Genomic DNA, 24802 nt, shown 5'->3' with positions numbered 1-24802 from the left:
CTGCTGTTTAAATAGTGGATGAAGGGGTGTCCTCATACTGCTGTTTAAATAGTGGATGAAGGGGTGTCCTGTATATATAGTGGATGAAGAGGTGTCCACATACTGCTGTATATATAGTGGATGAAGGATGTCCACATACTGCTGTTTAAATAGTGGATGAAGGGGTGTCCTCATACTGCTGTATATATAGTATATGTTGAAAGGGTGTCCTCATACTGCTGTATATATAGTGGATGAAGGGGTGTCCACATACTGCTGTATATATAGTATATGTTGAAGGGGTGTCCTCATACTGCTGTATATATAGTATATGTTGAAAGGGTGTCCTCATACTGCTGTATATATAGTGGATGAAGAGGTGTCCTCATACTGCTGTATATATAGTGGATGAAGGGGTGTCCACATACTGCTGTATATATAGTGGATGAAGGGGTGTCCTCATACTGCTGTATATATAGTGGATGAAGGGGTGTCCACATACTGCTGTATATATAGTGGATGAAGGGGTGTCCTGTATATATAGTGGATGAAGGGGTGTCCACATACTGCTGTATATATAGTGGATGAAGGGGTGTCCACATACTGCTGTATATATAGTATATGAAGGGGTGTCCTCATACTGCTGTTTATATAGTGGATGAAGGGGTGTCCACATACTGCTGTATATATAGTGGATGAAGGGTGTCCACATATTGCTGTATATATAGTGGATGAAGGGGTGTCCTCATACTGCTGTATATATATATATGTTGAAGGGGTGTCCTCATACTGCTGTATATATAGTATATGTTGAAGGGGTGTCCTCATACTGCTGTATATATAGTGGATGAAGGGGTGTCCACATACTGCTGTATATATAGTGTATGAAGGGGTGTCCACATACTGCTGTATATATAGTGGATGAAGAGGTGTCCACATACTGCTGTATATATATTATATGTTGAAGGGGTGTCCTCATACTGCTGTATATATAGTGTATGATGAAGGGGTGTCCTCATACTGCTGTATATATAGTTGATGAAGGGGTGTCCTCATACTGCTGTATATATAGTGTATGAAGAGGTGTCCACATACTGCTGTATATATAGTGGATGAAGGGGTGTCCACATACTGCTGTATATATAGTGGATGAAGGGATGTCCACATACTGCTGTTTAAATAGTGGATGAAGGGGTGTCCTCATACTGCTGTATATATAGTATATGTTGAAGGGGTGTCCTCATACTGCTGTATATATAGTATATGTTGAAAGGGTGTCCTCATACTGCTGTATATATAGTGGATGAAGGGGTGTCCACATACTGCTGTATATATAGTATATGTTGAAGGGGTGTCCTCATACTGCTGTATATATAGTATATGTTGAAAGGGTGTCCTCATACTGCTGTATATATAGTGGATGAAGAGGTGTCCTCATACTGCTGTATATATAGTGGATGAAGGGGTGTCCTCATATTGCTGTATATATAGTGGATGAAGGGGTGTCCTCATACTGCTGTATATATAGTATATGTTGAAGGGGTGTCCTCATACTGCTGTATATATAGTATATGTTGAAGGGGTGTCCACATACTGCTGTATATATAGTATATGTTGAAGGGGTGTCCTCATACTGCTGTATATATAGTGGATGAAGGGGTGTCCACATACTGCTGTATATATAGTATATGTTGAAGGGGTGTCCTCATACTGCTGTATATATAGTGGATGAAGGGGTGTCCTCATACTGCTGTATATATAGTATATGTTGAAGGGGTGTCCTCATACTGCTGTATATATAGTATATGTTGAAGGGGTGTCCTCATACTGCTGTATATATAGTATATGTTGAAGGGGTGTCCACATACTGCTGTATATATAGTGGATGAAGGGGTGTCCTCATACTGCTGTATATATAGTATATGTTGAAGGGGTGTCCTCATACTGCTGTATATATAGTGGATGAAGGGGTGTCCACATACTGCTGTATATATAGTATATGTTGAAGGGGTGTCCTCATACTGCTGTATATATAGTATATGTTGAAGGGGTGTCCTCATACTGCTGTATATATAGTATATGTTGAAGGGGTGTCCTCATACTGCTGTATATATAGTGGATGAAGGGGTGTCTACATACTGCTGTATATATAGTATATGTTGAAGGGGTGTCCTCATACTGCTGTATATATAGTGGATGAAGGGGTGTCCACATACTGCTGTATATATAGTGGATGAAGGGGTGTCCTCATACTGCTGTATATATTATATGTTGAAGAGGTGTCCACATACTGCTGTATATATAGTGGATGAAGGGGTGTCCTCATACTGCTGTATATATAGTATATGTTGAAGGGGTGTCCTCATACTGCTGTATATATAGTATATGTTGAAGGGGTGTCCTCATACTGCTGTATATATAGTGGATGAAGGGGTGTCCTCATACTGCTGTATATATAGTGGATGAAGGGGTGTCCTCATACTGCTGTATATATAGTATATGTTGAAGGGGTGTCCTCATACTGCTGTATATATAGTGGATGAAGGGGTGTCCTCATACTGCTGTATATATAGTATATGTTGAAGGGGTGTCCTCATACTGCTGTATATATAGTATATGTTGAAGGGGTGTCCTCATACTGCTGTATATATAGTGGATGAAGGGGTGTCCTCATACTGCTGTATATATAGTGGATGAAGGGGTGTCCTCATACTGCTGTATATATAGTATATGTTGAAGGGGTGTCCTCATACTGCTGTATATATAGTGGATGAAGGGGTGTCCTCATACTGCTGTATATATAGTATATGTTGAAGGGGTGTCCTCATACTGCCGTATATATAGTGGATGAAGGGGTGTCCTCATACTGCTGTATATATAGTGGATGAAGGGGTGTCCTCATATTGCTGTATATATAGTGGATGAAGGGGTGTCCTCATACTGCTGTATATATAGTATATGTTGAAGGGGTGTCCTCATACTGCTGTATATATAGTGGATGAAGGGGTGTCCTCATACTGCTGTATATATAGTATATGTTGAAGGGGTGTCCTCATACTGCCGTATATATAGTGGATGAAGGGGTGTCCTCATACTGCTGTATATATAGTGGATGAAGGGGTGTCCTCATATTGCTGTATATATAGTGGATGAAGGGGTGTCCTCATACTGCTGTATATATAGTATATGTTGAAGGGGTGTCCTCATACTGCTGTATATATAGTATATGTTGAAGGGGTGTCCTCATACTGCTGTATATATAGTGGATGAAGGGGTGTCCTCATACTGCTGTATATATAGTATATGTTGAAGGGGTGTCCTCATACTGCTGTATATATAGTGGATGAAGGGGTGTCCTCATACTGCTGTATATATAGTGGATGAAGGGGTGTCCTCATACTGCTGTATATATAGTATATGTTGAAGGGGTGTCCACATACTGCTGTATATATAGTATATGTTGAAGGGGTGTCCTCATACTGCTGTATATATAGTATATGTTGAAAGGGTGTCCACATACTGCTGTATATATAGTATATGTTGAAAGGGTGTCCTCATACTGCTGTATATATTGTATATGTTGAAGGGGTGTCCTGTATATATAGTATATGTTGAAGGGGTGTCTACATACTGCTGTATATATAATATATGTTGAAGGGGTGTCCTCATACTGCTGTATATATAGTATATGTTGAAGGGGTGTCCTCATACTGCTGTATATATAGTATATGTTGAAGGGGTGTCCTCATACTGCTGTATATATAGTATATGTTGAAGGGGTGTCCTCATACTGCTGTATATATAGTATATGTTGAAGAGGTGTCCTCATACTGCTGTATATATAGTGGATGAAGGGGTGTCCTCATACTGCTGTATATATAGTATATGTTGAAGAGGTGTCCTCATACTGCTGTATATATAGTGGATGAAGGGGTGTCCTCATACTGCTGTATATATAGTGGATGAAGGGGTGTCCTCATACTGCTGTTTAAATAGTGGATGAAGGGGTGTCCTCATACTGCTGTATATATAGTATATGTTGAAGGGGTGTCCTCATACTGCTGTATATATAGTGGATGAAGGGGTGTCCACATACTGCTGTATATATAGTATATGTTGAAGGGGTGTCCTCATACTGCTGTATATATAGTATATGTTGAAGGGGTGTCCTCATACTGCTGTATATATAGTATATGTTGAAGGGGTGTCCTCATACTGCTGTATATATAGTGGATGAAGGGGTGTCTACATACTGCTGTATATATAGTATATGTTGAAGGGGTGTCCTCATACTGCTGTATATATAGTGGATGAAGGGGTGTCCACATACTGCTGTATATATAGTGGATGAAGGGGTGTCCTCATACTGCTGTATATATTATATGTTGAAGAGGTGTCCACATACTGCTGTATATATAGTGGATGAAGGGGTGTCCTCATACTGCTGTATATATAGTATATGTTGAAGGGGTGTCCTCATACTGCTGTATATATAGTATATGTTGAAGGGGTGTCCTCATACTGCTGTATATATAGTGGATGAAGGGGTGTCCTCATACTGCTGTATATATAGTGGATGAAGGGGTGTCCTGTATATATAGTATATGTTGAAGGGGTGTCCTCATACTGCTGTATATATAGTGGATGAAGGGGTGTCCTGTATATATAGTATATGTTGAAGGGGTGTCCTCATACTGCTGTATATATAGTATATGTTGAAGGGGTGTCCTCATACTGCTGTATATATAGTGGATGAAGGGGTGTCCTCATACTGCTGTATATATAGTGGATGAAGGGGTGTCCTCATACTGCTGTATATATAGTATATGTTGAAGGGGTGTCCTCATACTGCTGTATATATAGTGGATGAAGGGGTTTCCTCATACTGCTGTATATATAGTATATGTTGAAGGGGTGTCCTCATACTGCCGTATATATAGTGGATGAAGGGGTGTCCTCATACTGCTGTATATATAGTGGATGAAGGGTGTCCTCATATTGCTGTATATATAGTGGATGAAGGGGTGTCCTCATACTGCTGTATATATAGTATATGTTGAAGGGGTGTCCTCATACTGCTGTATATATAGTGGATGAAGGGGTGTCCACATACTGCTGTATATATAGTATATGTTGAAGGGGTGTCCTCATACTGCTGTATATATAGTGGATGAAGGGGTGTCCTCATACTGCTGTATATATAGTGGATGAAGGGGTGTCCTCATACTGCTGTATATATAGTATATGTTGAAGGGGTGTCCTCATACTGCTGTATATATAGTATATGTTGAAGGGTGTCCTCATACTGCTGTATATATAGTGGATGAAGGGGTGTCCTCATACTGCTGTATATATAGTATATGTTGAAGGGGTGTCCTCATACTGCTGTATATATAGTGGATGAAGGGGTGTCCTCATACTGCTGTATATATAGTGGATGAAGGGGTGTCCTCATACTGCTGTATATATAGTATATGTTGAAGGGGTGTCCTCATACTGCTGTATATATAGTATATGTTGAAGGGGTGTCCTCATACTGCTGTATATATAGTATATGTTGAAAGGGTGTCCACATACTGCTGTATATATAGTATATGTTGAAAGGGTGTCCTCATACTGCTGTATATATTGTATATGTTGAAGGGGTGTCCTGTATATATAGTATATGTTGAAGGGGTGTCTACATACTGCTGTATATATAATATATGTTGAAGGGTGTCCTCATACTGCTGTATATATAGTATATGTTGAAGGGGTGTCCTCATACTGCTGTATATATAGTATATGTTGAAGGGGTGTCCTCATACTGCTGTATATATAGTATATGTTGAAGGGGTGTCCTCATACTGCTGTATATATAGTATATGTTGAAGAGGTGTCCTCATACTGCTGTATATATAGTGGATGAAGGGGTGTCCTCATACTGCTGTATATATAGTATATGTTGAAGAGGTGTCCTCATACTGCTGTATATATAGTGGATGAAGGGGTGTCCTCATACTGCTGTATTTATAGTATATGTTGAAGGGGTGTCCTCATACTGCTGTATATATATAGTGGATGAAGGGGTGTCCTCATACTGCTGTATATATAGTATATGTTGAAGAGGTGTCCTCATACTGCTGTATATATAGTGGATGAAGGGGTGTCCTCATACTGCTGTATTTATAGTATATTGTCAAGGGGTGTCCTCATACTGCTGTATATATAGTATATGTTGAAGGGGTGTCCTCATACTGCTGTATATATAGTATATGTTGAAGGGGTGTCCTCATACTGCTGTATATATAGTATCTGTTGAAGGGGTGTCCTCATACTGCTGTATATATAGTATCTGTTGAAGGGGTGTCTACATACTGCTGTATATACAGTGGGGCAAAAAATTATTTAGTTAGCCACCAATTGTGCAAGTTCTCCCACTTAAAAAGATGAGAGAGGCCTGTAAAACAAAATAAGAAAACAAATCCAGAAAATCACATTGTAGGATTTTTAATGAATTTATTTGCAAATTATGATGGAAAATAAGTATTTGGTCACCTACAAACAAGCAAGATTTCTGGCTCTCACAGACCTGTAACTTCTTCTTTAAGAGGCTCCTCTGTCCTCCACTCGTTACCTGTATTAATGGCACCTGTTTGAACAAACAAAAACATACTTAGACAAAAACAGAGCAAGTGTGATGTCATTCATGTTTGTGGAAATGTTTGCATTGTGGAAATGCGGAAATGTTTGTGGAAATTTTTGCAAATATTTTATTGTTTTTGTCTAACCTCCCATATAGTTATTTATGGTTTTGTTGTGTCAAACGGTAGTCAAGCATCAATGATCATGTCACCAGAATAAGACCCTCGATATTTATTGCAAAAGAGCATCAAGATCCCAGTGCACTTTCACCACCCTGTGAAGTTCATCGTAACTTATTTCATGTGTAGCTTAATAAACTGCATGTTTTCCCGTGTCGTAGTGGGAGGACCACACACCGTGTCATCGCGTTTACTCCAAGTTTACTTTGCTTTGATGGTTATTATATTCATATTTGCTCATATAGGCGTTTGCACCGCTATTTCTCGCATAATTAATATATGTGTTATTGTTCTGTCCTGCAGTCCCCTCGGTGGTCCCAGCTAACGTCAGCGGAGGGAACGGCCGCAGGCATGAACTGGTCATCTCCTGGGAGGTAAAAGGCCTGTTTTCACCTCACAGTCTTAAACCACCCTGTCCAACATTAACCACACTCCACAACAACACTGTCCTAGCAAACACATTTCAGCAAGCCATGACACCCGCCATCTCAAACAGTTCTGAAATAATTTCTGTAGTAGAAATTAGTATTTAGTTAGTATTATTTAATTAGTATTAGTATTTCTGTAGTTAGAAACAGATAAGCAACCTCCTGCAACATTATTTTATTGAAATATAATTTGAAATATAATTTGATCTCTGAGATTAAGCTAATTGATTGGCAATTTTAATTTACAGTACCCAACATCTGATTTGCAATAAAATGTTGTCTAACAATGAGTAAGATGTGGAATCCACAGCCACCGACGTAACCCACACCGCACGCCTAAAAAAAATAAAAACTGGAGCTGCACCATCTGGTGGTCAGAACATGGTAATAACAGAATGTAGGATGGGACATACAGTATACAGTTGAAGTCGGAAGTTCATATACACTAAGGTTGGAGTCATTAAAACTCATTTGTCCACCATTCCACACATTTCTTTTTAACAAACTATAGTTTTGGCAAGTCGGTTAGGACATCTACTATGTGCATGATACAAGTCATTTTTCCAACCATTTCAGACAGATTATTTGACTTATAATTCACTGTATTACAATTCCAGTGGGTCAGAAGTTCACATACACTAAATTGACTGTGCCTTTAAACAGCTTGGAAAATTCCAGAAAATGATGTAATGGCTTTAGAAGCTTCTGATAGGCTGATGTATTTCAAGGCCTACCTTCAAACGCAGTGCCTCTTTGCTTGACATCATGGGAAAATCAAAAGAAATCAGCCAAGACACCAGAAAAAAATTCTAGACCTCCACAAGTCTGGTTCATCCTTGGAAGCAATTTCCAAACGCCTGAAGGTACCACGTTCATCTGTACAAACAATAGTACGCAAGTATAAACACCATGGGACCACGCAGCCGTCATACCGCTCAGGAAGGAGACGCGAACGTACTTTGGTGCGAAAAGTGCAAATCAATCCCAGAACAACAGCAAAGGACCTTGTGAAGATGCTGGAGGAAACCGGTATAAAAGTATCTATATCCACAGTAAAACAAGTCCTATATCGACGTAACCTGAAAGGCCTCTCAGCAAGGAAGAAGCCACTGCTCCAAAACCACCATAAAAAAGCCAGACTATGGTTTGCAACTTCACATGGGGACAAAAATGGTACTTTTTGGAGAAATGTTGAAACTATTAAAAGGGGAGGCTTGCAAGCCGAATAACACCATCCTAACCGTGAAGCACGGGGATGGCAGCATCATGTTGTGGGGGTGCTTTGCTGCAGGAGGGACTGGGGCACTTTACAAAATAGATGGCATCATGAGGTAAGACAATTATGTGGATATATTGAAGCAACATCTCAGGAAAGCTTGGTCACAAATGGGTCTTCCAAATGGACAATGACCCCAAGCAAACTTACAAAGTTGTGGCAAAATGGCTTAAGGACAACAAAGTCAAGGTATTGGAGTGGCCATCACGAAGCCCTGACTTCAATGCTATAGAAAATGTGTGGGCAGAACTGAAAAAGCGTGTGCGAGCAAGAAGGCAAGCAAACCTGACTCAGTTACACCAGCTCTGTCACGAGAAATGGGCCAAAATTCACCCAACTTATTGTGGGAAGCTTGTCGAAGGTTACCCGAAACATCTGACCCAAGTGAAACAATTTAAAGGCTATGCTAACAAATACTAATTGAGTTTATGTAAACTTCTTACCCACTGGGAATGTGATAAAAATAATAAAATATTAAATAAATCATTCTCTCTACTAATATTCTGACATATCACATTCTTAAAATAAAGTGGTGATCCTAACTGATCTAAGACAGGGAATTTCTACTAGGATTAAATATAAAAAATTGTGAACAACTGAGTTTAAATATTTTTGCTTAGGTGTATGTTATCTTCCGACTTCAACTGTACCTAACAACTTCAATTACTAATTTCTATGAACAGGAAAAAAACATCACCAATTTCACGGAGAATACAGGATGAAGAAATAATACTCCAAGAAGCACCTCCGTACTGTTAGACCTATAGAGAACTGATACTTTGTATTCGTTGTTGGGGTCCTTTCTTTGGATTCCTATTTCATTGTTAGAAAACAGTTTGATCCAAATTAGATTCTAGGTTCTATATTTTTTTTAAATATTCTATGAATTCCTATAAAATGGATATGCAATCAGTTAGCTCATTTGTAAAAAAAAATATATTTAACCTTTATTTAACTAGTCAGTTAAGAATAAATTCTTATTTACAATGACGGCCTACCAAAAGGCAAAAGGCCTCCTGTGGGGACGGGGGCTGGGATTAAACATAAATTAAATATAGGACAAAACACACATCACAACAAGAAACACAACACTACATAAAGAGAGACCTAAGACAACAATACAGCATGGCAGCAACACAACATAGCAGCACAACATGGCAGCAACACAACATGTCAGCAGCACAACATGGTAGCAACACAACATGGCAGCAACACAACATTGTACAAACATTATTGTGCACAGACAACAGCACAAAGGGCAAGAAGGTAGAGACAACATTATATCACGCAAAGCAGCCACAACTGTCAGTAAGAGTCTCCATGATTGAGTCTTTGAATGAACAAAGACTGTCGGGTTTGAGTGTTTGTTGCAGCTTGTTCCAGTCGCTAGCTGCAGCGAACTGAAAAGAGGAGCGACCCAGGGATGTGTGCGCTTTGGGGACCTTTAACAGAATGTGACTGGCAGAACGGGTGTTGTATGTGGAGGATGGGGGCTGCAGTAGATATCTCAGACAGGGAGGAGTGAGGCCTAAGAGGGTTTTATAAATAAGCATAAACATGTTAGTCTTGCGACGGGTATACAGAGATGACCAGTTTACAGAACAGTATTAAGTGCAGTTATGTGTCCTATAAGGAGCACTGGTGGCAAATCTGATGGCCGAATGGTGAAGAGCATCTAGCCGCTCGAGAGCACCCTTACCTGCCGGTCTATAAATTACATCTCCCTAATCTAGCATGGGTAGGATGGTTATCTGAATCAGGGTTAGTTTGGCAGCTGGGGTGAAAGAGGAGTGATTACGATAGAGGAAGCCAAGTCTAGATTTAACTTTAGCCTCCAGCTTTGATATGTGCTGAGAGAATTACAGTGTACCGTCCTGGCATACTCCCAAGTACTTGTATGAGGTAACTACCTCAACCTCTGAACCCTCAGAGGTAGTAATCACACCTGTGGGGAGAGGGGCATTCTTCTTACCACATCACCTTCATTTTGGAGGTGTTCAGACCAAGGTTAAGGGCAGAGAAAGCTTGTTGGACACTAAGAAAGATTTGTTGTAGAGCATTTAACACAACATTCGGGAAGGGGCCATCTGAGTATACAGTAAGTCTGTATCATCTTCATTTACAGGGGCTTGCAAAAGTTTTCACCCCCCATGACATTTTTCCTATTTTGTTGCCTTACAAACCCCCAAAAATTCCAGGTTGTATATCATTTGATTTACACAACATGCCAACCACTTTGAAGATACAAAATATTTGTTATTGTGAAACAAACAAGAAATAAGACAACAACAAAAAACAATTTGAGCCTAACTATTCACCCCCCCAAAGTCAGTACTTTGTAGAGCCACCATTTTTCAGCAATTAGAGTTGCAAGTGTCTTGTGGGGTATATGTCTCTATAAGCTTGGCACATCTAGTCACTGGGATTTTTTCCCCCATTCTTCAAGGCAAAACTGCTTCAGCTCCTTCAAGTTGGACAGCAATCTTTAAGTCATAACACAGATTCTCAATTGGCTTGAGGTCTGGGCTTTGACAAGGCCATTTCAAGACATTTAAATGTTTCCCCTTAAACCACTCAAGTGTTACTTTAGCAGTATGCTTAAGGTCATTGTCCTGCTGGAAGGTGAACCTCCGTCCCAGTCTCAAATCTCTGGAAGACTGAAACAGGTTTCCCTCAAGAATTTCCCTGTATTTAGCGCCATCCATCATTCCTTCAATTCTGACCCGTTTCCCAGTCCCTGCCAATGAAAAACAGGTGATGTCCTCAGGGTGATGAGAGGTGTTGGTTTTGTGCCAGACATAGAATTTTACTTGATGGTCAAAAATATCGGTTTTATTGAACTAATGGGACTTCTGAAGGCAATTGGTTGCACCAGATCTTATTTAGTGGTTTCATGGTAAATGGGGTGAATACATATGCATGCACCACTTAAAAAATAAATAAATATATATATATATATTAAATAAGCTATTTTTTTTCGTTATGCTTCACCAATTTTGACATTTTTGTCCATTACATGAAATCAATTTAAATTACAGGTTGTAATGCAACAAAATAGGAAAAACGCCAAGGGGGGTGAATACTTTCGCAATCCACTGTAAGGTGATTATCTCTATCACCCCATGTGCCTGATTCAGAGATGAGTGTGTACTGCTCACCTAAATCATTAATTCATGTTAACACGAGGTATAAATGTGAGTTAAGTGCACAGGTCTCAAGTCCAAATACGGCTCTACGTGACAAGAAAGCAAACATACATACCTTCATCTTGAAGCTACTGATACCTACATCCTAAAACTACTGATACCTACATCCTAAAGTGACAGATACCTACTGGTACCCACATTCTGAAGCTACTGGTACCCACATTCTGAAGCTACTGGTACCCACATTCTGAAGCTACTGGTACCCACATTCTGAAGCTACTGGTACCCACATCCTGAAGCTACTGGTACCCACATCCTGAAGCTACTGGTACCCCCATTCTGAAGCTACTGGTACCCCCATTCTGAAGCTACTGGTACCCCCATCCTGAAGCTACTGGTACCCCCATTCTGAAGCTACTGGTACCCCCATTCTGAAGCTACTGGTACCCGCATCCTGAAGCTACTGGTACCCCCATCCTGAAGCTACTGGTACCCGCATCCTGAAGCTACTGGTACCCCCATTCTGAAGCTACTGGTACCCCCATTCTGAAGCTACTGGTACCCACATCCTGAAGCTACTGGTACCCGCATCCTGAAGCTACTGGTACCCGCATCCTGAAGCTACTGGTACCCACATCCTGAAGCTACTGGTACTCACATCTTGAAGCTACTGCGGACTGACGTTTTACTCTACTCTAAAGTCTATTGAGACATTGAAATAAAAGTGGTTTGATAAGAGTATGATTTGCCTCAGTGTCCCAACGCGGTTGTCAGCGGCATTCTCTCAGAACCACCATATCTCTAAATTACAGTTTTGGCTCTGGCTGCTCCCAGATGAATTTACACTGTCAAACTTCAGTCCAGAAACCCCAGTGTGATGGAGAGGACTGGAGACTGATAATCATGTAAAGGGCTCTGTGTGTCATTCATTAGGTACCTCTCACCGTTGCTGGGGAATTCTTGTCAGATATTTCAACTTCATTAAGTGTAGTTGATGGACGATGCGTGTTGGTTCCTAAGCATGTCAGGAATTAGTGTGTCTAAGGAGTGTATGTACCTCCTACACGTGTGATCTTATGTAATGTGTGATTAATGAGCATTCGTTTACAGTCAGTCCCACTCATTATGAATGAGGAGTGTAAGGCTTCTTTCTCCAGGGGAAGATATACTCTAATGACACTGTATTGGAGAACATGGTGATCTGATATCCTCAAGGACACAGCAACATACAGTACCTAAGAATAACCTCACAACAGATTGCATATGAATGTCAATCCACCATAATATATGCTTCTGCCATAGTGTATGGCTTAATGGCATATCAAAACAGTCCCTATGGTATATCCTCCTTTTACTATGTTAAATGCTTTGGAAAACCATTCATAAATAATCATTGATTAGATTCATCTATGGTTCAATGTACAGTTGTTTTTCCCCTTGCTGTTTACAAGGTAATGGTCAGTAGGGATTTGATTAATATATTAGTCAGTTTCGGGTTGATATTTAGCTGTTGTTTAGTGAAAAGTGATATGGTAATATTTGGTACCATCTCAGACCAGACTAACAAGTGGTAGTAAGTGATGTTTCTGAGGACTTGTTACGAAAACATTATTGGAAGCTGTTAGATGTTTGTCAACATCTGTTTGATTGTATTGTTGTTTGCAGACTGTGTTTTTGTTAGTTTTTAGTTAGTGTGTGTTGTGTTTTTGTTAGTTTTTAGTTAGTGTGTGTGGTGCCTGTGTTTTTGTTAGTTTTTAGTTAGTGTGTGTTGTGCCTGTGTTATTGTGGAATGAATGATTAGGAGGTCGTCGTCTCCATAGAGAGGAGTAATGATTATTAACTCTGTCTCCATCCAATCCCCCATAAAGCCATGCAGGGATGTTTAGGAACATCTGCTTTCCCTTCATCAATCTCCCTCCATGTTACCGCTATATTAGGGTGGAATGTTTGTCAGCCGAGAGAGCACCTTTGGCTCTATCTGAAGAGTAGTGGGGATAGAGATTGTATTGCGTCTGAAATGGAACCCTATTCACTATATTGTGGTCTACTTTTGACCAAGTCATTTTTAAAAGTAGTGCACTATATAGGAATTAGTGTGCCATTTGGGACACCGTTTGTGATTGTGTGAGGAAATGAGGCATTGTCAAGTGAATAAAGCTGTAGGACATGAAATGAGGGCAGTTGAAGGTAAGTGTGGAGTGAGGGAACAGATGTTGTCAGTGATGGCTATTTTTATGAAGTACATTATGCAGGTCTATGAAGCACATTATACAGGTCTATGAAGTACATTATGAAGTACATTATACAGGTCTATGAAGTACATTATGAAGTATATTATACAGGTCTATGAAGTACATTATGAAGTACATTATACAGGTCTATGAAGTACATTATGAAGTACATTATACAGGTCTATGAAGTACATTATGAAGTACATTATACAGGTCTATGAAGTACATTATGAAGTATATTATACAGGTCTATGAAGTACATTATGAAGGACATTATACAGGTCTATGAAGTACATTATGAAGTACATTATACAGGTCTATGAAGTACATTATGCAGGTGTATGAAGTACATTATACAGGTCTATGAAGTACATTATACAGGTCTATGAAGTACATTATGCAGGTCTATGAAGTACATTATGCAGGTCTATGAAGTACATTATACAGGTCTATGAAGTACATTATACAGGTCTGAAGTACATTATACAGGTCTATGAAGTACATTATACAGGTCTATGAAGTACATTATACAGGTCTATGAAGTATGAACATTATACAGGTCTATGAAGTACATTATACAGGTCTATGAAGTACATTATACAGGTCTATGAAGTACATTATACAGGTCTATGAAGTACATTATATGCAGGTCTATGAAGTACATTATCAGGTCTATGAAGTACATTATACATTATACAGGTCTATGAAGTACATTATGCAGGTCTATGAAGTACATTATACAGGTCTATGAAGTACATTATGCAGGTCTATGAAGTACATTATACAGGTCTATGAAGTACATTATGCAGGTCTATGAAGTACATTATACAGGTCTATGAAGTACATTATGCAGGTCTATGAAGTACATTATGCAGGTGTATGAAGTACATTATACAGGTCTATGAAGTACATTATACAGGTCTATGAAGTACATTATGCAGGTCTATGAAGTACATTATGCAGGTCTATGAAGTACATTATACAAGTCTATGAAGTACAGCTGTCTCTAACTGTCTCTGACCACGTTTCCATTCACAGTTGTTTTTAATACATCACGACGGCTGACAATTTTATAGTTGCTGACAAATCCTTTATAATGCAAGAAATGGCAGTGGAAACGTGCAAATATTGATCATCCGATTCAGAAAACTTGAATATCCCCGAAGAGGCAATTCATCTAGCAGCAGTCATAAAGCATATCGCATCTAAAAAATGTACAATAAATATCAGATGATATTTACAAACTAATAGGCTGGGTAAGTGCTGTTTCACAGTGCTCATGCCGGACAATAATTGATTCACTTTTTAATGAATTTTCACACCAGAAAAGTGAGGCAAGCGAGTGAAAAGAAAAACGTCATAATACTAATAATAATTAAGTGGTTGAGGATTAACAGTACTGTACCACATTGTCCTAGACACTTCTGCAGGTTCTAGACCTAATGTGAGCTTCAAGAGTTATATGATTCCATGAGATAAATAGTGTAGGTTTTCTTTAAAATGTTACAACATTGTTATAACCATGATACATTAAATAATGGGAAGTATAATGTAGAATCGTCTGGAAATGGCAATGACGGCCAATGTTCTGTGGTCAGAGGCAATAGCACAATCACCTGCTGCTTCTTACTGTTCAACAGCACGGTCTGTTTCGTCCTGTTATTATTCTGGTCTCTAGGATGTTTGTTTATTCATAAGATCTATTGGAGCCCTCGTAATGAACTGCTTTCCTTCTTGCTTACAAGTTTTGTGCCTCACAACCCCCCAGAACATCTGGACATCCACAATTGACTCACACATCTGGGTTAGGGTTAGGGTTAGGGTTAGGGGTTAGGGGTTAGGGTTAGGGTTAGGGGTTAGGGTTAGGGGTTACACTGTGATTGCTGAGTAATACCCTTGAAAGCAACTATCTGCTTGTGTTATGGATTGTCTTCTTGGAAAAGCTCTGAACCACATGTAAAAATGTTCTCATCCCAAAATGTGTTGGACTGCTTTCTGTTCTTCCTTAGACAGCTTGCTTTTGGCATACGAACACCACGGTTTCTCTGATTCAATGCAGTTGATGGTCGCTCTGACCTTTGCACTGACAATGGCAGTACTCCTCATGGAGGATTTTTACATTTTCTATTTTTGGTTTCTGAGAAGACCTATCCTTTTCAGTGGTGTCCGAGATGTCTGGTACTACCACATCTGTCTGCTGTCAATGTTGGATCAGGCAAAAACATGGAGGATTCATTAAGCAGTACCAGCATGGAGGATTCATTAAGCAGTACCAGCATGGAGGATTCATTAAGCAGTACCAGCATGGAGGATTCATTAAGCAGTACCAGCATGGAGGATTCATTAAGCAGTACCAGCATGGAGGATTCATTAAGCAGTACCAGCATGGAGGATTCATTAAGCAGTACCAGCATGGAGGATTCATTAAGCAGTACCAGCATGGAGGATTCATTAAGCAGCACCAGCATGGAGGATTCATTAAGCAGTACCAGCATGGAGGATTCATTAAGCAGTACCAGCATGGAGGATTCATTAAGCAGTACCAGCATGGAGGATTCATTAAGCAGTACCAGCATGGAGGATTCATTAAGATTCAGTACCAGCATGGAGGGATTCATTAAGCAGTACCAGCATGGAGGATTCATTAAGCAGTACCAGCATGGAGGATTCATTAAGCAGTACCAGCATGGAGGATTCATTAAGCAGTACCAGCATGGAGGATTCATTAAGCAGTACCAGCATGGAGGATTCATTAAGCAGTACCAGCATGGAGGATTCATTAAGCAGTACCAGCATGGAGGATTCATTAAGCAGTACCAGCATGGAGGATTCATTAAGCAGTACCAGCATGGAGGATTCATTAAGCAGTACCAGCATGGAGGATTCATTAAGCAGTACCAGCATGGAGGATTCATTAAGCAGTACCAGCATGGAGGATTCATTAAGCAGTACCAGCATGGAGGATTCATTAAGCAGTACCAGCATGGAGGATTCATTACCAGCATGGAGGATTCATTAAGCAGTACCAGCATGGAGGATTCATTAAGCAGTACCAGCATGGAGGATTCATTAAGCAGTACCAGCATGGAGGATTCATTAAGCAGTACCAGCATGGAGGATTCATTAAGCAGTACCAGCATGGAGGATTCATTAAGCAGTACCAGCATGGAGGATTCATTAAGCAGTACCAGCATGGAGGATTCATTACGCAGTACCAACATGGAGGATTCATTAAGCAGTACCAGCATGAGAACTTTCCCATCATAGAATGAACTTGATGGAGATGCTGAGATGTCTGAAATCAACATGGCACAAGTCCACTGATGTGGTAATCATGGTCAGTAGCTGCTCGAACTGTCCCACACACAGGAGCAATGCTTGGATGTCTGCCTCTGTTACAGGTCCCTATAGGCTGGCCAGGTCCTCCGACAGGGATGATTGCCCTATCATCCACACATAACATTTCACAGTCCTTCTGTCCCACACAGGCAAACTGTTTAATGTAGTTCCACTGTACTGCAACAAACTTTGAGTCGTGATGCCCCTTATCACCTAAGACTGGACCATGAACTTGAGGTCAAACCTTCCTGTGTTGTGGAGAGCAAACATGGACCATGGATTATTGGGTGTAAACTACAGTCTTTCTGTATTGATGGGATTTTAGTTTCTGCTGGAAGCCGCTTCTCCACTGTGTCACGTGTCACACATGTTCTCAACTGACATAGCAAAAGGTAAATACAAGTACTCCCCATGTCTGCGATCGTTGACCTGAGTGAGCTGTGTATTCGTTGAAATATGTCTGTACTTCATCCTAAAAGTGCTAGAATGAGGATTGGGGTTTACCATTCAGCTTCCTTAAATCCAGGATCAGGTCTGAGTCATCACCATCAAGGAGGAACAATGATACTCTCCGGGTCATCACCATCAAGGAGGTACAAGGATACTCTCCGGGTCATCACCATCAAGGAGGGACAAGGATACTCTCTGGGTCATCACCATCAATGAGGGACAAGGATACTCTCTGGGTCATCACCATCAAGGAGGAACAAGGATACTCTCCGGGTCATCACCATCAAGGAGGAACAAGGATACTCTCCGGGTCATCACCATCAAGGAGGTACAAGGATACTCTCCGGGTCATCACCATCAAGGAGGGACAAGGATACTCTCTGGGTCATCACCATCAAGGAGGGACAAGGATACTCTCCGGGTCATCACCATCAAGGAGGTACAAGGATACTCTCCGGGTCATCACCATCAAGGAGGAACAAGGATACTCTCCGGGTCATCACCATCAAGGAGGTACAAGGATACTCTCCGGGTCATCACCATCAAGGAGGGACAAGGATACTCTCTGGGTCATCACCATCAAGGAGGGACAAGGATACTCTCCGGGTCATCACCATCAAGGAGGGACAAGGATACTCTCTGGATAATAACCATCAAGGAGGGACAAGGATACTCTCTGGGTCATCACCATCAAGGAGGTACAAGGATACTCTCCGGGTCATCACCATCAAGGAGGGACAAGGATACTCTCCGGGTCATCACCATCAAGGAGGGGCAAGGATACTCTCCGGGTCATCACCATCAAGGAGGAACAAGGATACTCTCCGGGTCATCACCATCAAGGAGGAACAAGGATACTCTCCGGGTCATCACCATCAAGGAGGAACAAGGATACTCTCTGGGTCATCACCATCAAGGAGGAACAAGGATACTCTCTGGGTCATCACCATCAAGGAGGTACAAGGATACTCTCTGGATAATAACCATCAAGGAGGTACAAGGATACTCTCTCATCAAGTAGGCCCTGTTCATCATCGTTTGCTGAACTCTTGTCTTCTGTCGGAAAACGATACATTTCTCTCAGGAAGTAGCTGTTCACCTTGGCAGCATGTGTGTATTTGTTCAGCATGTGTGTATTTGCTTGTTGCATTGCTCTAATGTGGAGTATGTTATTATTTATTTTCTCAGTGTGGAGATAACAGAAACCTGGACTCATGAACACAATTGCTACGTGAGGATACCTTCCATATGAATGTACCTGTTCTAACCACTAGGCTACCTGCTCTAACCAATAGGCTACCTGCTCTAACCAATAGGCTACCTGCTCTAACCAATAGGCTACCTGCTCTAACCATTAGGCTACCTGCTCTAACCAATAGGCTACCTGCTCTAACCAATAGGCTACCTGCTCTAACCATTAGGCTACCTGCTCTAACCAATAGGCTACCTGCTCTAACCATTAGGCTACCTGCTCTAATCAATAGGCTACCTGCTCTAACCAATAGGCTACCTGATCTAACCAATATGCTACCTGCTCTAACCAATATGCTACCTGCTCTAACCAATAGGCTACCTGCTCTAACCATTAGGCTACCTGCTCTAACCAATAGGCTACCTGCTCTAACCATTAGGCTACCTGCTCTAATCAATAGGCTACCTGCTCTAACCAATAGGCTACCTAAGTAATGTATGAATGTATTATAAGTTCATTCATCTTAATTCTATATCCTAACAAGGCTTTAACAAATGAAGACAATACAAATATACAGTGGGGCAAAAAAGTTTAGTCAGCCACCAATTGTGCAAGTTCTCCCACTTAAAAAGATGAGAGAGGCCTGTAATTTTCATCATAGGTACAAAGGTACATAGGTATCATAGGTACTTCAACTATGACAGACAAAATGAGGGAAAAAAATCCAGAAAATCACATTGTAGGATGTTTAATCAATCAATCAATCAATCAATCAATCAATCAAATTGTATTTATATAGCCCTTCGTACATCAGCTGATATCTCAAAGTGCTGTACAGAAACCCAGCCTAAAACCCCAAACAGCAAGCAATGCAGGTGTAGAAGCACGGTGGCTAGGAAAAACTCCCTAGAAAGGCCAAAATCTAGGAAGAAACCTAGAGAGGGACCAGGCTATGTGGGGTGGCCAGTCCTCTTCTGGCTGTGCCGGGTGGAGATTATAACAGAACATGGCCAAGATGTTCAAATGTTCATAAATGACCAGCATGGTCAAATAATAGTAAGGCAGAACAGTTGAAACTGGAGCAGCAGCATGGCCAGGTGGACTGGGGACAGCAAGGAGTCATCATGTCAGGTAGTCCTGGGGCATGGTCCTAGGGCTCAGGTCAGTTGAAACTGAGCAGCAGCATGGCCAGGTGGACTGGGGACAGCAAGGAGCCATCATGTCAGGTAGTCCTGGGGCATGGTCCTAGGGCTTAGGTCTGGAACCAACCACCCTGGATGGTTCCAACCTTGAATATGTGGACATCTATAAGTACCTAGGTGTCTGGCTAGACTGCAAACTCTCCTTCCAGACTCACATCAAACATCTCCAATCAAAAATCAAATCCAGAGTCGGCTTTCTATTCCGCAACAAAGCCTCCTTCACTCACGCTGCCAAGCTTACCCTAGTAAAACTGACTATCCTACCGATCCTCGACTTCGGCGATGTCATCTACAAAATGGCTTCCAACACTCTACTCAGCAAACTGGATGCAGTCTATCACAGTGCCATCCGTTTTGTCACTAAAGCACCTTATACCACCCACCACTGCGACTTGTATGCTCTAGTCGGCTGGCCCTCACTACATATTCGCCGCCAGACCCACTGGCTCCAGGTCATCTACAAGTCCATGCTAGGTAAAGCTCCGCCTTATCTCAGTTCACTGGTCACGATGGCAACACCCATCCGTAGCACGCGCTCCAGCAGGTGTATCTCACTGATCATCCCTAAAGCCAACACCTCATTTGGCCGCCTTTCGTTCCAGTACTCTGCTGCCTGTGACTGGAACGAATTGCAAAAATCGCTGAAGTTGGAGACTTTTATCTCCCTCACCAACTTCAAACATCAGCTATCCGAGCAGCTAACCGATCGCTGCAGCTGTACATAGTCTATTGGTAAATAGCTCACCCTTTTTCACCTACCTCATTCCCATACTGTTTTTATACTGTTTTTATTTATTTACTTTTCTGCTCTTTTGCACACCAATATCTCTACCTGTACATGCCCATCTGATCATTTATCACCAGTGTTAATCTGCAAAATTGTATTATTCGCCTACCTCCTCATGCCTTTTGCACACATTGTATATAGACTGCCCATTTTTTTCTACTGTGTTATTGACTTGCTAAATTGTTTACTCCATGTGTAACTCTGTGTTGTCTGTTCACACTGCTATGCTTTATCTTGGCCAGGTCGCAGTTGCAAATGAGAACTTGTTCTCAACTAGCCTACCTGGTTAAATAAAGGTGAAATAAATAAAATAAATAAAAAAGGTCCTCCGAGAGAGAGAAAGAAAGAAGGAGAGAATTAGAGAACGCACATTTAGATTCACACAGGACACCGAATAGGACAGGAGAAGTACTCCAGATATAACAAACTGACCCTAGCCCCCCGACACAAACAACTGCAGCATAAATACTGGAGGCTGAGACAGGAGGGGTCAGGAGACACTGTGGCCCCATCCGAGGACACCCCGGACAGGGCCAAACAGGAAGGATATAACCCCACCCACTTTGCCAAAGCACAGCCCCACACCACTAGAGGGATATCTTCAACCACCAACTTACCATCCTAGCTAGTCGGAAGACTTCCAGTTTGGTGTGGCGCCATTTCCGTTCCAATTTTCTGGAAGCTTGCTTCAGAGCTCGGGTGTACCAGGGTGCTAGTTTCTCATGAGAAATGTTTTTAGTTTTTAGGGGTGCAACTGCATCTAGGGTATTGCGCAAGGTTAAATCGAGATCCTCAGTTAGGTGGTTAACTGATTTTTGTCCTCTGGCGTCCTTGGGTAGGCAGAGGGATTCTGGAAGGGCATCAAGGAATCTTTGTGTTGTCTGTGAATTTATAGCACGACTTTTGATGGTCCTTGGTTGGGGTCTGAGCAGATTATTTGTTGCAATTGCAAACTTAATAAAATGGTGGTCCGATAGTCAAGGATTATGAGGAAAAACATTAAGATCGACAACATTTATTCCATGGGACAAAACTAGGTCCAGCGTATGACTGTGACAGTGAGTGGGTCCAGAGACATGTTGGACAAAACCCACTGAGTCGATGATGGCTCCGAAAGCCTTTTGGAGTGGGTCTGTGGACTTTTCCACGTGAATATTAAAGTCACCAAAGATTAGAATATTATCTGCTATGACTACAAGGTCCGATAGGAATTCAGGGAACTCAGTGAGAAACGCTGTATATGGCCCAGGAGGCCTGTAAACAGTAGCTATAAAAAGGGATTGAGTCGGCTGCATAGATTTCATGACTAGAAGCTCAAAAGACGAAAAACGTCATTTTTTTTTTTTTGTAAATTGAAATTTGCTATCGTAAATGTTAGCAACACCTCCGCCTTTGCGGGATGCACGGGGATATGGTCACTAGTGTAGCCAGGAGGTGAGGCCTCATTTAAAACAGTAAATTCATCAGGCTTAAGCCATGTTTCAGTCAGGCCAATCACATCAAGATTATGATCAGTGATTAGTTCATTGACTATAATTGCCTTTGAAGTAAGGGATCTAACATTAAGTAGCCCTATTTTGAGATGTGAGGTATCATGATCTCTTTCAGTAATGACAGGAATGGAGGTGGTCTTTATCCTAGTGAGATTGCTAAGGCGAACACCGCCATATTTAGTTTTGCCCAACCTAGGTCGAGGCACAGACACGGTCTCAATGGTGATAGCTGAGCTGACTACACTGACTGTGCTAGTGGCAGACTCCACTATGCTGGCAGGCTGGCTAACAGCCTGCTGCCTGGCCTGCACCCTATTTCATTGTGGAGCTAGAGGAGTTAGAGCCCTGTCTATGTTGGTAGATAAGATGAGAGCACCCCTCCAGCTAGGATGGAGTCCGTCACTCCTCAGCAGGTCAGGCTTGGTCCTGTTTGTGGGCGAGTCCCAGAAAGAGGGCCAGTTATCTACAAATTCTATCTTTTGGGAGGGGCAGAAAACAGTTTTCAACCAGCGATTGAGTTGTGAGACTCTGCTGTAGAGCTCATCACTCCCCCTAACTGGGAGGGGGCCAGAAACAATTACTCGATGCCGACACATCTTTCTAGCTGATATGCACGCAGAAGCTATGTTGTTTCATCCTAACATCATTGGTGCCGACGTGGATAACAATATCTCTATACTCTCTACACTCGCCATTTTTAGCTTTAGCCAGCACCATCTTCAGATTAGCCTTAACGTCGGTAGCCCTGCCCCCTGGTAAACAGTGTATGATCGCTGGATGATTCGTTTTAAGTCTAATACTGCGGGTAATGGAGTCGCCAATGACTAGAGTTTTCAATTTGTTAGAGCTAATGGTGGGAAGCTTCGGCGTCTCAGACCCGTAACGGGAGGAGTAGAGACCAGAGAAGACTCGGCCTCTGACTCCGACCCGCTACTTAATGGGGAAAACCGGTTGAAAGTTTCTGTCGGCTGAATGAGCGACACTGGTTGAGCTTTCCTACAGCATTTCCTTCCAGAAACCGTGAGAAAGTTGTCCGGCTGCGGGGACTGTGCGAGGGGATTTATATTACTATCTGTACTTAGTGGTGGCACAGTCGCTGTTTCATCCTTTCCTTTGCTGAAATTACCCTTGCCTAACGATTGCGTCTGAAGCTGGGCTTGCAGTACAGCTATCCTCGCCGTAAGGCGAGCACAGCGACTACAATTAGAAGGCATCATGTTAATGTTACTACTTAGCTTCGGCTGTTGGAGGTCCTGACGAATCGTGTCCAGATAAAGCGTCCGGAGTGAAAAAGTTGAGGAAAAAATAAATAAATATATGAACGGTAATTAAAAAGTGAAAACCGTAAAGTTGTCAGGTAGCAAAATAGGTTGGCAACAAAACGCTCAGCAACTCGAAAACAAGCCTGCAAGTTTTGACCGGAAATGACGTCCAAAAGGTGAGAATTTATTTGCAGATTATGGTGGAAAATAAGTATTTGGTCAATCACAAAAGTTTATCTCAATACTTTGTTATATACCCTTTGTTGGCAATGACAGAGGTCAAACGTTTTCTGTAAGTCTCCACAAGGTTTTCACACACTGTTGCTGGTAGTTTCGCCCATTCCTCCATGCAGATCTCCTCTAGATCAGTGATGTTTTGGGGCTGTTACTGGGCAACAAGAACTCCCTCCAAAGATTTTCTATGGGGTTGAGAGCTGGAGACTGGCTAGGCCACTCCAGGACCTTGAAATGCTTCTTACGAAGCCACTCCTTCGTTGCCCGGGCGGTGTGCTTGGGATCATTGTCATGCTGAAAGACCCAGCCACGTTTAATCTTCAATGCCCTTGCTGATAGGTTTTCACTCAAAATCTCAAGATACATGGCCCCATTCATTCTTTCCTTTACACGGATCAGTCGTCCTGGTCTCTTTGCAGAAAAACAGCCCCAAAGAATGATGTTTCCACCCCCATGCTTCACAGTAGGTATGGTGTTCTTTGGATGCAACTCAGCATTCTTTATCCTCCAAACACGACGAGTTGAGTTTTTACCAAAAAGTTATATTTTGGTTTCATCTGACCATATGACATTCTCCCAATATTCTTCTGGATCATCCAAATGCTCTCTCGCAAACTTCAGATGGGCTTGGACATGTACTGGCTTAAGTAGGGGGACACGTCTGGCACTGCAGGATTTGAGTCTCTGGTGGCGTAGTGTGTTACTGATAGGCTTTGTTACGTTGGTCCCAGCTCTCTGTTTGTGATCATCTTGACCCCACGGGGTGAGATCTTGCGTGGAGCCCCAGATCGAGGGAGATTATCAGTGGTCTTGTATGTCTTCCATTTCCTAATAATTGCTCCCACAGTTGATTTCTTCAAACCAAGCTGCTTACCTATTGCAGATTAAGTCTTCCCAGCCTGGTGCAGGTCTACAATTTTGTTTCTGGTGTCCTTTGACAGCTCTTTGGTCTTGGCCATAGTGGAGTTTGGAGTGTGACT

At 41.6% G+C, this 24802-nt stretch overlaps 1 protein-coding gene across 2 annotated transcripts in view; it reads left to right on the top strand.

The window, feature by feature from the left end:
* cntn5 (contactin 5) overlaps nt 1-24802 on the top strand; it is a 700818-nt gene that overhangs the window by 523419 nt on the left and 152597 nt on the right. For both annotated transcript variants that reach the window (XM_052468732.1, XM_052468731.1), the window contains exon 18: nt 7086-7156. In XM_052468732.1, coding sequence (XP_052324692.1) covers nt 7086-7156 — 71 coding nt within the window. The remainder of the gene's footprint in view (nt 1-7085; nt 7157-24802) is intronic.

Source organism: Oncorhynchus keta, chromosome 18 (assembly GCF_023373465.1).
Source record: "Oncorhynchus keta strain PuntledgeMale-10-30-2019 chromosome 18, Oket_V2, whole genome shotgun sequence".
Lineage (NCBI taxonomy): Eukaryota > Metazoa > Chordata > Actinopteri > Salmoniformes > Salmonidae > Oncorhynchus > Oncorhynchus keta.
Note: the sequence above shows the minus strand (reverse complement) of the source record. Positions and strands in the feature narration are given on the sequence as shown.